The sequence below is a fragment of the Elgaria multicarinata genome, chromosome 2 (genome assembly GCF_023053635.1).
Source record: "Elgaria multicarinata webbii isolate HBS135686 ecotype San Diego chromosome 2, rElgMul1.1.pri, whole genome shotgun sequence".
Classification (NCBI taxonomy): Eukaryota; Metazoa; Chordata; class Lepidosauria; order Squamata; family Anguidae; genus Elgaria; species Elgaria multicarinata.
In genome coordinates this window covers 46236920-46249416 of record NC_086172.1, presented here as the reverse complement: position 1 = coordinate 46249416, position 12497 = coordinate 46236920, and the positions used below count along the sequence as shown (strand labels likewise).

Genomic DNA, 12497 nt, shown 5'->3' with positions numbered 1-12497 from the left:
ACAATGTAATATTTACTTGAGTGCCTTTCTTGAATTTACCAATTGTGCATCAATGACCATCTCCATGATAAAATTCCCCCACCCTCCACTGTATCAACTACAGAATTTGCATGAATCAAAACCATTATGTAATTATTTTCTCCACCCATGATTAACATTAACGGTGGACAGGGGTTGACACAGTAAACAATAGCCAACTCACTTCGTAGAGGATATGGCCAGAGGATGGGAACATTGCCATAGGGGTGCAGTTTTCTGTGGTAGATAAAACAACAGCAGAGCACACAGCTTCTCACAACACGACAGCCCACAGTGGCTTAATGTACCTGAGGGTCTGTTGCATTGTGCCGGGCACCTGCAGGCACTATTTTTGCATGGTGCCTGCAGGTTCTAGACTTCCGGGAGCTCGTCGTGTCATGTGAATCCAGGCAGCAGGGGTTATTTGAGCTGGCTGTTGGTGAACAACGTTAAGCCAGTAGTGGATTTAGTCATTTTATTTGGACTTCAATAGAATATTTTAAAGTGAGTATCACCCACTGTTTTTCAAATCAGGCAGGAATAAAACCAAGTTTTGTCTTTAGACCTGCAACTCAGTTGTGAATAGCCGTGAATGCTTGAGAGTTGAATAGTTCAGATTTCCGGTGTTATGACATCTTGCCATTACTTTATCATGGACATTATCCAATACTATTGCTGCACTTCTGCTTGTTCCACTGTGCCCACGGGACCCACCACTTGCGCAAAGGGAAACTAGCAGTTCCTGAAATGAGTGGAAATGCTCATTTCAGGAATTGGACAAGTCAGTGGAGATCCCTTCTGCCCCGCGTTCTGGAAACAAGCGTTTCCACATGTTTACAGTTGCTTCAAGAACAGCTAGCAGTGGGTCTTCCTAGCATGTGGGCAGAATGGGATACCACCCAACTTTTAGAGAAACGTTCATGGGACTTCTAGTACTGCATTGATGTCCCTCTTCAACAGTGAAAAATGTCTGAGATGGGACAGCAAAAGTTACTCAGGCTATACAAGTATCGCTCCTTTGGTTAAATGAAAATAAATGCATTGGATAATAAAGTCAACTACAGTGCATTTACTAGAAATAGCAATTATTGATTGGAATTCCACATTTATTGCAATTTACCATCGGTAATGTGCATATCAATGCCAAAATCAACTTATTTATCAGAAATTTCTTCTTTTCAGTTTGTCTCTTTGTTTTGAGCACACTATTTGACAAAGTATTTCAATTGCACGCATAAAAGAAGGAACTTCTCTTTCTTTTTGACTAAAATATATATCAATTTATAACATATATTAAAATCCAAAATTCTTAGTCCTCAAAGAAGTATTGGAAGAATGGCGTTGGGTGTAGAGAACCTTGCTGTATGACAACACCTTGAAAGAAGATTGTATGATACAAAAATATGTATGTAAACCAACAGATAAACCTAGGAAATTATTTAAATTTGAAATTCTATTTCTTTAAGTTTCCCCCAGAAAAAAACCAGTGTTAATTATATAAATAATTGAATGCCACATTTATAAGGGCTGAATCAAAAAGGGGTTGTTTTTATTGTTGTTAAAAACGATGCATGCTCCCTTTTTTCCCCCTTGGCCTTTGGAGAGGTCAACATTCCCGTCAGTATATGATCCATCTTACAAAACCTATAGGTCATGCAGTAGCTGGTCAAAGGAGTTGATAATAAAAACATATCTAGAAAAGTCATTAGCAGAATCAAACTCTCACATTGGGATTGCCAATCTTGCCTGACCATGCTGTGATGTGTGAGTCACATGACTCAGCAGAGAGCAGCTGTGCATGTCTGGACTATCTTGCAATGGACAGGGAAGGAAACATAGCTCAGTAGCATGCAGGCCAGTCAATATTCACCAGAAAGTGATTATATATGTATAACTTGCTTAGGTAACCTGTGTAAGAATGGTGATACGTTGAATCTACCTGGTTAAAAAGCACCAGAGCTGCATTCTTGATTGCTCCAGCTTGGTTTTACCCCTGTGAGAAGTAAGAATGGCAGGCAATGAAGTTCATGACATGGTACCTCCAGTCTTTTGCTCTTTGGAGACTGGCATTCAAACATAGTTTCAAAACATTTTTCAGGAAAAAGAAGAAGATATAATTACCATATTAGCAAAAAAGGGAAATACATGCTGGCTGATTACAGAATTCAACTCACATCCCTATCTTCTACATGGTCTATGTCTGCGTAATCAGAATAACAGGAACCATTGTGAACGAGGCTTAATTATTATTGGGATCCATGACATGCAGCAACTTTCTTTTTTACTATGTACTGGTGATATAATGCCACTGATTCTTTAACCATGGTTAAGCAATCAGGAGGGGACTCAGAGGACTCCCTCCCTCTTTCCTTCCAAAGCACGAACTTGCAACATCCACAGTTGGCATTGCTACAACCTGCCCCAGAACTGTAAGGTGACACGTTCTGATAAGAGCCCCTGAACTAACGGGTGATACATGGTGTGCTTCTCCACAATGAGACCTGGGTTTGTTATGTGGGGTGCATTCTGTTCTTCCTCCCATTTTCCAGTGGTGGAAACACCAGTCGTGGTGCTGCCAGGAAGGAAGACGAGACCCAGGCAAGGAAGAGAAGGAGTGGCAAGAGAAGCGGGATGCCACTGCAGCTCTCTTTCCCAGAGCCCCCATAAACCTAGAACCGGCCCTGTGGTTCGATCCCTCCATTTCCCTGGGATAATCCTTAGGTGTAGAAAGGGCTTATGTGTGAATGAAGCAAATCTTCTTTTTGCCCAGCTCACTGAAAAATCTAACTTTGCACTCTGTTAAGTTATCCATGACATAAAAGCACTAAAGGCACAATCCTCTGCACATCTCTCAGAGTTAAGTCCCCCTGAACACGGTGTGGCCTGCTTCCGAGTAAACATTCAAATTAAACATCAATTTGCAGATAACTATAATAAACAGTACACAATTCAGGCAAATACTAGAAAACAAATATATTTTTAAAACATCAGTACCGCTAAAACGTAACGATAGATAATGGTTGTGTTCAAACAAACCAGGAAGCCTTTCCATTTTGTCCAAACCAGGAAACTATGGTTACTAGCACCAGAATGAAACCACAGTTTGAGTGCAATATCCTGGCTCCTTCCAAAGCTGGTAACTAAAGTTTCCCAGTTTGGACAATATATAAGCTTCCTTTTTTTACTTGCTTGTGCTGAAAAGGGAGGAGCCATGGGCAAAAGGATTGTTTGTATCTCATCTTTTTAAACTATGACAGTCTGAAATGGCTTGATGTGTCGCTTGCTAAGTAAACAAAACCAACACGCAACCAATTAATAGGATAGTCGTGTGTTCTATTTTACAGAAGACAGTCCTTTAGTTATAGGGCTGTCAGAAGATGGATCTCTACTTGAAGGCATCTGCTTGAAGGGATGTCCAGTCCCATTCCAGTTTAAAGACAAAGAACCATCAGAAGGGAAAGCCAGGACCTTGAAGCTGCCCATCAACTGGTAGCACCTGGACAGCCAGCTGAGCAGGTTCACAGGCCAGCTGGTGACAGTCTTCCCCACTAGGGAAAGATGTATTATATTTATTTATTTATTTATTACATTTATTTATTTATTACATTTTTATACCGCCCAATAGCCGAAGCTCTCTGGGCGGTTCACAATTTCTATTTTTTTATATTTCTATTATAGTAATTATTTCTAAATTTACATCTATAGTTTTGCATGTGCAACATTTTGCAAACTACATCCTCTTTTGCAGTGATGCATTTCCTCTGTTTTGGGTGACGCATACATAGCCATCCTACCAATCAACACGTACTAATGAAGATTATGACTCCAATGCCAGAACCCTGAAGTCCTAATGCTCAGAACAGGAATGGGTGTGAGAATATTCCATAGATTCCAAAAGAAGGAACTAGAGATGCACTTCTTACAAATACCACAAAACAGATGAAAACACTACAAGCTTCCTAGAGTAAGAAAAAAAGCGAGTGCTAAGAGGCTAAATTATGCAGCATAGAAATGCAAAGAAACGTTTTAGCTTTGATTATTTTAGAAACAACTTTTTAAAAAGTAAAATGTAAAATGCTTCCAGTATATAGAAAGGTTCAGCAACATCAAGCAAAAAGTAGTAAGGTTTGGCTAGGCTTCATTCGTATTCTCTATTCAGTAATGAGTTTATGAGAACTTTTAACTAATTAATTGCTTTGGCCATCCTGAATCATAGCAGACTCTTAAAGAAAGATTTTGTTGTCAAGATGACCCACTGAATACAGTAATTCCTAAGCCATTCAAATAAATACTTGCCAATAACTGTACGAGTCATTGAACAACCAAGTATTTAATCACTCAGTAGTAAAAACAAAATCCAAAAAGCAAACACCACAGATCTTGTTTATGAGAAGAATCAGATTCTACAATGACAAAAAGATTTCTGTGTAAAATACGAAAAGCAGAACTCTGAAGTAAACCTTTTAACACTTTCCCAATAAACCTTATGAAAATCATACATTTCCAAGTCAATATCCTTAGGACCTAAATATATCTATTTATAGATATAAATAGACTTTAGTTTTCCTGAATTTATGTCCTTCCCCCTCCCCTGTTGTTTTTCCATGAAGCATAAAGTGTTTATTTGGGAATATATCTTTCTGAAGTATGACTAAACAATATTGAAGAACTTGAACCCATTGGGTAAAATCCAACGCAACTCCTACTTTGAGTAGACCCATTGAAATGAATGGGATTTGTCATGACTAACTTAAGTCCCATCCATTTCAATAGGTCTATTCAAAGTAGGGCTCATGTTGGACTTACAATGTTACCGAATATGCTAAATACTCATACTGCCTGGATTCAATGTGTCTTAAGCTGTTTTCTGTTTCTTTAGGGGGCTTTTTTTTAACTCCCCCTTGCTTCCAGTGGCATCTCCCTCCTGGCCTCCCTTCAAAGCCCAAAGTTTGAGGACTTCCTAGAGCAGCTCCCCATGAGGCGCACGTGCCTTCTACCGGAAGAAAACATCACACACATGTATACATTACACCTGTGCTTGTGGTGGGTCAAGACGTACTTTCTGTCCACACACAGAAAGGTTTGGCTTGTGGCCAATGTTTAGTAGGCCGCTGTGTACTGCTAATTGCCTTAAAAACACGTAACAATTTCTCTTATGTGTCAATGAGTCAGCCCAATCCTTTTCTCTTCGCTACAGAGTCTGTGTGAGGAAGGCAGGACAGAGCTGTTTTTGTATCTTGAGTTCACATGCACACACATGCCTTTACATTCAGCCTTTTTTTTTTTTTACCAGCTTCTAGGGGAATGCTGTGAGGGAGCTCAAGGGGCCATCACTGGCCCCGACTTCCCCCTACCACTGCAGAGTCCTTTCCTGAGTTACTCCACCAGATGTAGCGAACCTTTCTACCACTTGGGGAAGCTGACAATTCAGTCCTAAGTCTTGCTGCCACGGCACAGCTAAATGCAGGGTTGATTGGAAGACCTACATGTGCAAGGGAACATGGGAACACCGGTAGCTGCTTTACACTGAGTCAGACCATGGGTCCATCTAGCTCAGCACTGCCTACACTGACTGGCAGAGGCTCTCCAGGGTTTCAGGCAGGAGCCTTTTCCCAGACTTACCTGAAGATACCAAGGATTGAACCTGGGACCTTCTGAATGCAAAGCAAGCACTCTGCCACTGATCTAAGTCTCTCACAAGGAAAGAAATGTCACCATTATAAATTAAAAAACAACAACAACACACACAATGTTTACAATAATGCCTATGTAATCTCCCAGTACCGTTACACATGTAGAGCCATAAATAAGACAATTTTCAATGTAATACATTCAAAATCATATTTTTCTTTAGTTTTCAGCTTACTTTTATAGATGTGAAAATATATGTAGTCCTACCTCTTTGCTTTCTTCAAGGTCCGATTCACTACTGAACTCTTCTGTGTTTATGTTTTCAAAATCTGATTCTCCAACTGCCATTGGCACAGTCACAGTAAGGCCCGGATTATTTATAAATGACATGTAATCATTTTCGTCAATGATGTATTTTTCCACACTGCTGCCTGTGCCTACACCACTTGTGGTTCCATTCCCATCTCTCAGATAATTAACATCTCTACTAATTTCAACCATGGTATGGTTGGAAACATAGACGTCTTTCTTGTTGTTTAGTTCTTCAAGTACTTTGATATCCTCTACGGCTTTCTGCTTTCTAACAATGCTTTTCTGGACAACTTCTTGTAATTTTTTCTTAACATAATCTATTCCCTTCTGAATCCTTGCCACAGCAACCTGGAGATTGTTCATTTCGTTGTCATCATCTGTAGCAGCAAGGTTATCTGAACTGAAGGAGCTAAGCAGCAAGGCCAGAAACAGGTTCAGTACCTAAAAGACGGGAAACAAAAGGAAAAAAATAACGTGAGTTTCCTTTATATAGAGAAGAAAGATTAACAAATAATAAGAACTGGGTACACAAAAGAACATGGAATTTGAGAGATATTGCAGAATCAATACATGGCTACCAACTTGGACAGCTTTAAGAGGGGAATAGATAAATTCATGGAGGATAAGACTGTCAAAGGCTACTAATCATCATGGCTATATATTACATCCAGTACTGAAGGCAATATGAGTCTGTGTATCAGTTGCAAGGAAAGCAAGCAGGGGTGTGCTGCTGCACTCATTCATGTCCTTCTTGTTAGCGTCTCCCTAGTTGGCCCCTGTGGGAACAGAATGCTGGAGTCGGTAGGCCTTTGGTCTGATCCAGCACAACTATTCTTACGTTGTGTTTTTAAGCTATACACTTCCCAATCCAACTACGTTGGGAAAATAGTATCTGATGACAGAGGAAGACAGAGGAAGAGGGGATCCATCCATGATCTGAATTCTATTATGTCCTTTCTGGGACTTCTTCCTGTTTCTGATTGGAGAGAGCTTGGCTTGGCTTGATTTACTTTCTGGCACAGCTGCAGCCTCAAGATACATTTGCGCCTTAGCTTATTATCCGATAAAAGATATCTTAGTTAATAAATGCTAGGAGTTTAAAGAAATTATTAGGAGATCAAATTGATGGAACTCTGCATGAAGTTGCATATGAGAAAAATGTGGCACTTAAGGAACAAAAAAGGCAGACTTTGTTATTATGTTTTTATGCTTTTAAATTTTGTATATTGATTTTTAATGTTTAATGTTTTAATCTTTGTAAACCGCCCAGGGAGCTTCAGCTATGGGGCGGTATAGAAATGTATTAAATAAACAAATAAATAAATAATGCTGCAATCTAATAATAATAATAACAACAACAACAGCAGCAGCAGCAGCAGCAACTCACATAGATGAAAGGAGTACTGTGAGTACAGCCAGGAGCTCCCTTTGACATGTTAGCAGCAGCAGCCCATATTTCCAAAGAGGCAAGCTGCTTTTGATACTGAATGGCTTGCCTCTTTAGCAGTAGGAGCTGCCATGGGGGGGGGGGGGGGAAACTGCAAATAAAACTCTGGCTGTGTGTACAATTATCCCACCTGTGCTCAGACAGCTTACTTGAATTGCAGATTATATCTAGCAAGTATGAAAGAAGCTTTGCCCACAGGCATCTATATTCGTCATTATTAAGTGACACAAGGATGCAACAATATATCTGTGCTCCTTATATGTGTGTTCATACTTAATTTTAGAGCACAACCCTAAGGGATTGCCTCTTGATAGACAGATTGCCTCTCTTCTATCCTATGCCCTGTCAGCAGATCTGGGCAAGGCAGGAGAAGACAGAGAGAAAAATGCCTTCTGTTCCTCCTTTCCATTACAGTTTTACTCATCTTGTTTAGCTGACCTTCTTTGCTGTGGGAGGGATGGGCAATGGAGAGGTTGTGGGATCCTGCAGATCCTGGCCTCTCCTCCTCCCTGCCTACCATCCTGCCCCTTTTCCCTCTCCCTGAGCTCTTCCATCATAGCTGTTGTGTCCTTGGAAGGACAGCCACCCCACTGTTTTCCACTACGACTGCAAGCGGGGAGGAAACAGTCTGATCTCGGATTCCCCCTCCCAAGGACGCAGTAGTGTCCACAGCCTTGGGAGGGTTGATCTGCCATATCCTATAAGTCACTGAGATGCTCTTTCAGACACCATAGGATTGCTCTGTGCAATGTTATATCTTCCAACCCGTAATCACACATATGAATGGAATCTTTCCCTGGGCTGTTCCTTGAGGTGCAACTGTGAGTAATGGAAGTTGCATCACAGGTTGCACAAGCAACATCACAAGTAACCCCATGAAATGGTGTCATGCATGAGCATTTCTTTATTCCTTGCCAGAGGGGATTGAGCCTTGCCCTCATCAAATCCTCTACTCTTTCTCTCCTTGGGTAGAACATAACATGAACTGGCACAATTCAGGGTTCATTACCATGAAAGACCTCTCTTCACCAGGTATCTGGACCTTTTTAATCTGGTAGAGATAATTGGCTCAGGAAGATACTGGAAAGAGATGAAATCAGCATTGCACTGATGTTGCTTTCTATCCAGGATGTTGCTTTCTATCCAGGAACAACAGCAGAATGGAGAGCTGAGAGCAGCAAAGAGTAGCGGTGCCCCTGACTCTCTGATAATAAAGGGATGCTCATTTAAAGGACCAGCAAAGCACTTCTGACTCAGGTTATTTTTCTCATGGCAAATAAAATGTCATCCTCTTCTCAATGGCTAATTTCTTTTTCCAAGGAACCGAGCATATAAAAGCAATTCACATAAGACGGTGCAAAGTCTCATAAGGCTTCCAAGTCAAACTGTAGCTGAACTACTTTTTCTACCGAGAAATAATTAAAACATATTTATTAAACATTATTATACCATCTTTTATTTTTCAGAAAGACAGATTACATACCACTAAGTTTCCAATCACCATGACCAACATGAAAACAATAAGGCACATGGTTTGTCCAGCCACCTCCATACAGTCCCACATGGTCTCTATCCATTCTCCGCAAAGGACTCGGAACACGATCAAGAAAGAGTGGAAAAAGTCGTTCATGTGCCACCGTGGAAGGTCACAGTCTTCTGCAATCTTGCACACACATTCCTTGTAGCTTTTGCCAAACAGCTGCATCCCAACCACAGCAAAAATAAAGACAATGATGGCCAGGACCAAGGTCAGATTTCCCAAAGCACCCACGGAGTTGCCAATAATTTTGATCAGCATATTTAGCGTCGGCCAAGATTTTGCCAATTTGAAAACCCGGAGCTGGAAAACAACAAGAAGGAGACATTATTATTTGGTGTGTTTTGTGTTTCAGTTTAGAAAATGAAAAGATAATGGGCAGTATCCTACAGTTAGCTTGTTTGGTGAAGGACTGACAGTGCAGGCAGATTTCTATAATGTATTCTTCTCCCAAACACAGCAGGCTAATCCCCCACATTTCACGCATTTACAAAAAGAGCCCTTAGCGGCCATACACTCCAGCGATCTCACAATCACGAAAAAGGTGGCTATCCAAAATAACTAAATAAACCAATAAACAGTAAAGACAGAAAAAAAACAATAGTAGAAGAGAAGTAGTGAATAAAAAACCTCAGCAATAATGATCTAACAGGGTCATTAAACAGACCTTATTCCCTACGAGACTCACACAGTGGCAGTTGAAGAAGAACTGAGGGAATAGGCAGGAACATGTCAGAAGCATGTGCAGTGGGACAGTACAGGAATGGTTCCTGCTTGAATCCCTCAGCTACAGAAAGTTCCTGAATTGAAGCTCTGCACAGGCTCAGAACCTACGTTATGCACAAGGACAAAGAAGAGCCCCAAATGCTGCCTGGGTGCCAGCAGGAACCACCATTAGCGCAACAGGGAGCAAGTGGATTTTAAAGCAGCAGGAAAGTAGCAGAAACAAGGCCTTAGAAGGGGGATCTATTGTGATTAGGGTATTCTGAGCAAACCCATTGTGGGCGGGCGGGCGGGCGGGCGGGTGGGCGGGCTGGTGTATTTATTCATTTATATTTATTACATTTATATACCGCCCCACAGCCAAAGCTCTCTGGGCGGTTCACAAAAGTTAAAACAGTAAACATTAAAAAGTATACAAAATTTAAAAACCATCAGAAACATAAAAACAACAGTATAAAAACATCAGTATCCCTTTAAAAACAACAATTCTGGGGTCCGTTAGAAAACAATCTTAGCGTTGTTAAATGCTGTTAAATCCCCATTGATATAATTTTCTTCCTTTAAGATAAACCTCAGTGGACTGTTTCTTTTTTTAAGAAGCCACCGAAGTTAAAGTTCAAATAGTGCTGGGTAGCAGTGACCAGAAATACTTTCCAAAGATAGAGCTTTGGTGGGATTGTGTGAGGTTGAAGGCCAGATGGCTTGTTGGAGTTTGTTTACTGGGTGTCCCCATATGCAACCTTAACACCAACAAGCTGTGCATTGGAGGCACGTTGTTTACCATACTGGCAGTAGAATTTCATCTTGGGTGAACAGCTACGTCTGGTCACTACATTACCTGGTGCAAGCAAGAAGATGGGGGCTGGCAAGTGTGTAATGACACCCAGCTATCTGTATGCAAGCGACTACCGACCCATTTAAAAGATGTATACATTCTATTTCTGGCTAAGAAATAATAGACTGCTGTTGCAGGGTGCTTTGCATGAAGAGGTGATGAGAGGAGTGTCCAGGCAGCTTTTAATCAACATGATTACAAGGAAACATACTAGTCACAGATAGAGATATGAAGGCCTGGAAAAAACACAGATTTTTTGTGGGGGTGGGGGAATGAGGTTTTCCCATGTTTTCCGTAGCCTTTTTTGTTTTTTCCCTGAAAAATTGGGGGAAAAAATAAACCTCAGACTTTAAAGAATTCCTAAAAATCAACAGATGAACGGATCTGCTTTAAATTTGGTAACACTAAAGCCCAACCCAAGACCTATCATGGTGCCAAGTTTCATCTCTTTATCTTTAAAATGACAGAGCTGTAAGCATTTTTGTTAATTGCCATTAAAGTAGAGCTGCCTTTTGGGTGAGGAGGATGGGGAAAATCCAGATTTTTCTCCAAATTTCATAATTACCCCCTCCTGGATTTGTTACCCAAAATCCTGACAAATCTGGGTTTTTCCTATCATATGATCAGACTACCCACAATGATTCCTATGCACATGCATGGCTGTCGCTTACGGAGCAGATAAGAAAGGAACTGTTCGTTTAGAATTCACTGAAACACTGGGAGAATCATACAATTTAAAGGACAATTGTACAAAATTAATATTAAGAATGCTATTCAACTGTTCTCCTTTAGCTCATTATGTTATGCTGATGCCGCATTCTGCTTATGCACACTGAAAATTCTGAGGAAACTGGTGTTCCATTTATTAGCATATTTACCAATCTGAAGGATCTTAGGACTGACAGTCCTTCCACGTTGGCAAGACCCAGCTCCATCAAACTCAGGCTGACAATGATACCATCAAAAATATTCCAGCCTTCTTGGAAATAATAATAAGGATCCATGGCTATTATCTTAAGGACCATTTCTGCAGTGAAGATGCCAGTGAATACCTAAGTGCACATATAATGAATTAGTTTAAATTTTATTTGCTTTCTTTTATGTTAAAGCATCTGAATAATGTTTTAACAGAGGTCTCCCATATCTCTCATTGTAAACTATTTAGAAGTTCATCATAACTTCTATCATAATTTCCTTTGCTTAAAAAAAAATTTCTCTCCCAGATTATAATAAATTAGCAAACTACAAAACAGGACACAAAAACAGTAAATTAACTTTCTTTGGATGGAAACCAATAAAACGAGGTTAACAGATTAAGAGGGTAAAAGACCTGAAGTTTTAAATTAGTACCAGCAGGGAGGACATTATGAGCCAGCACTCACCCGTAATTAAAGTTAATACAGTATGATGACTACTACTTCACACATTACAATGTGATGTCCTATACAAGTGCACCCAGCAGGCAGCTGCAACCCGTTGGAAATACCCTGCAGCTTGTACCGTTTTTAACACACATGTTTTAAAACAAGTAATTGGTAACACCAATATTATCTTTTTATCATGTTCCGCTGATGATCAATTGGTGTGGATTTTTGCTTAAAAGCACTAATATTCTCTAGTAAATTTAAGGCAAGTTCATTCAGTGAGGTCTTGAGATGACAAAACAATTTCCAGCGCAACCGCTGCATGACTTACACAGAAGTAAATCCTTTTGTGTTCAATGGGGCTTACTCCCTAGAAAGTGGATAAGAAACCTAAGAAATGTCCTGGCAGTAGAGACAATTCTGCAGTGGAACAAAGACGGCACTCTGCGTCTATAAACTTTATGTAAGTATAAATGTTGCTCCAAATGAACTCTATTAAGTAGCTTAGCTACACTGAAGATTCTATAATATTGCCAAATAACATTTGTAATCGCATTTCCGCTAATCAGAGTCTAAAGGGGTGAAGAGTGACCCTAATCCAAGAAGAATCGCCTATTTAAGAATTTTGTA

General features: G+C 40.2%; 1 protein-coding gene across 2 annotated transcripts in view; it reads right to left on the bottom strand.

Moving 5' to 3' along the window:
• The window catches only part of LOC134392277 (sodium channel protein type 3 subunit alpha), a 62913-nt gene that overhangs the window by 24476 nt on the left and 25940 nt on the right, over positions 1–12497 (bottom strand). For both annotated transcript variants that reach the window (XM_063116463.1, XM_063116462.1), the window contains exons 14-16: positions 11382–11555; positions 8892–9248; positions 5917–6402 (exon numbers count right to left, since the gene is read on the bottom strand). In XM_063116463.1, coding sequence (XP_062972533.1) covers positions 5917–6402; positions 8892–9248; positions 11382–11555 — 1017 coding nt within the window. The remainder of the gene's footprint in view (positions 1–5916; positions 6403–8891; positions 9249–11381; positions 11556–12497) is intronic.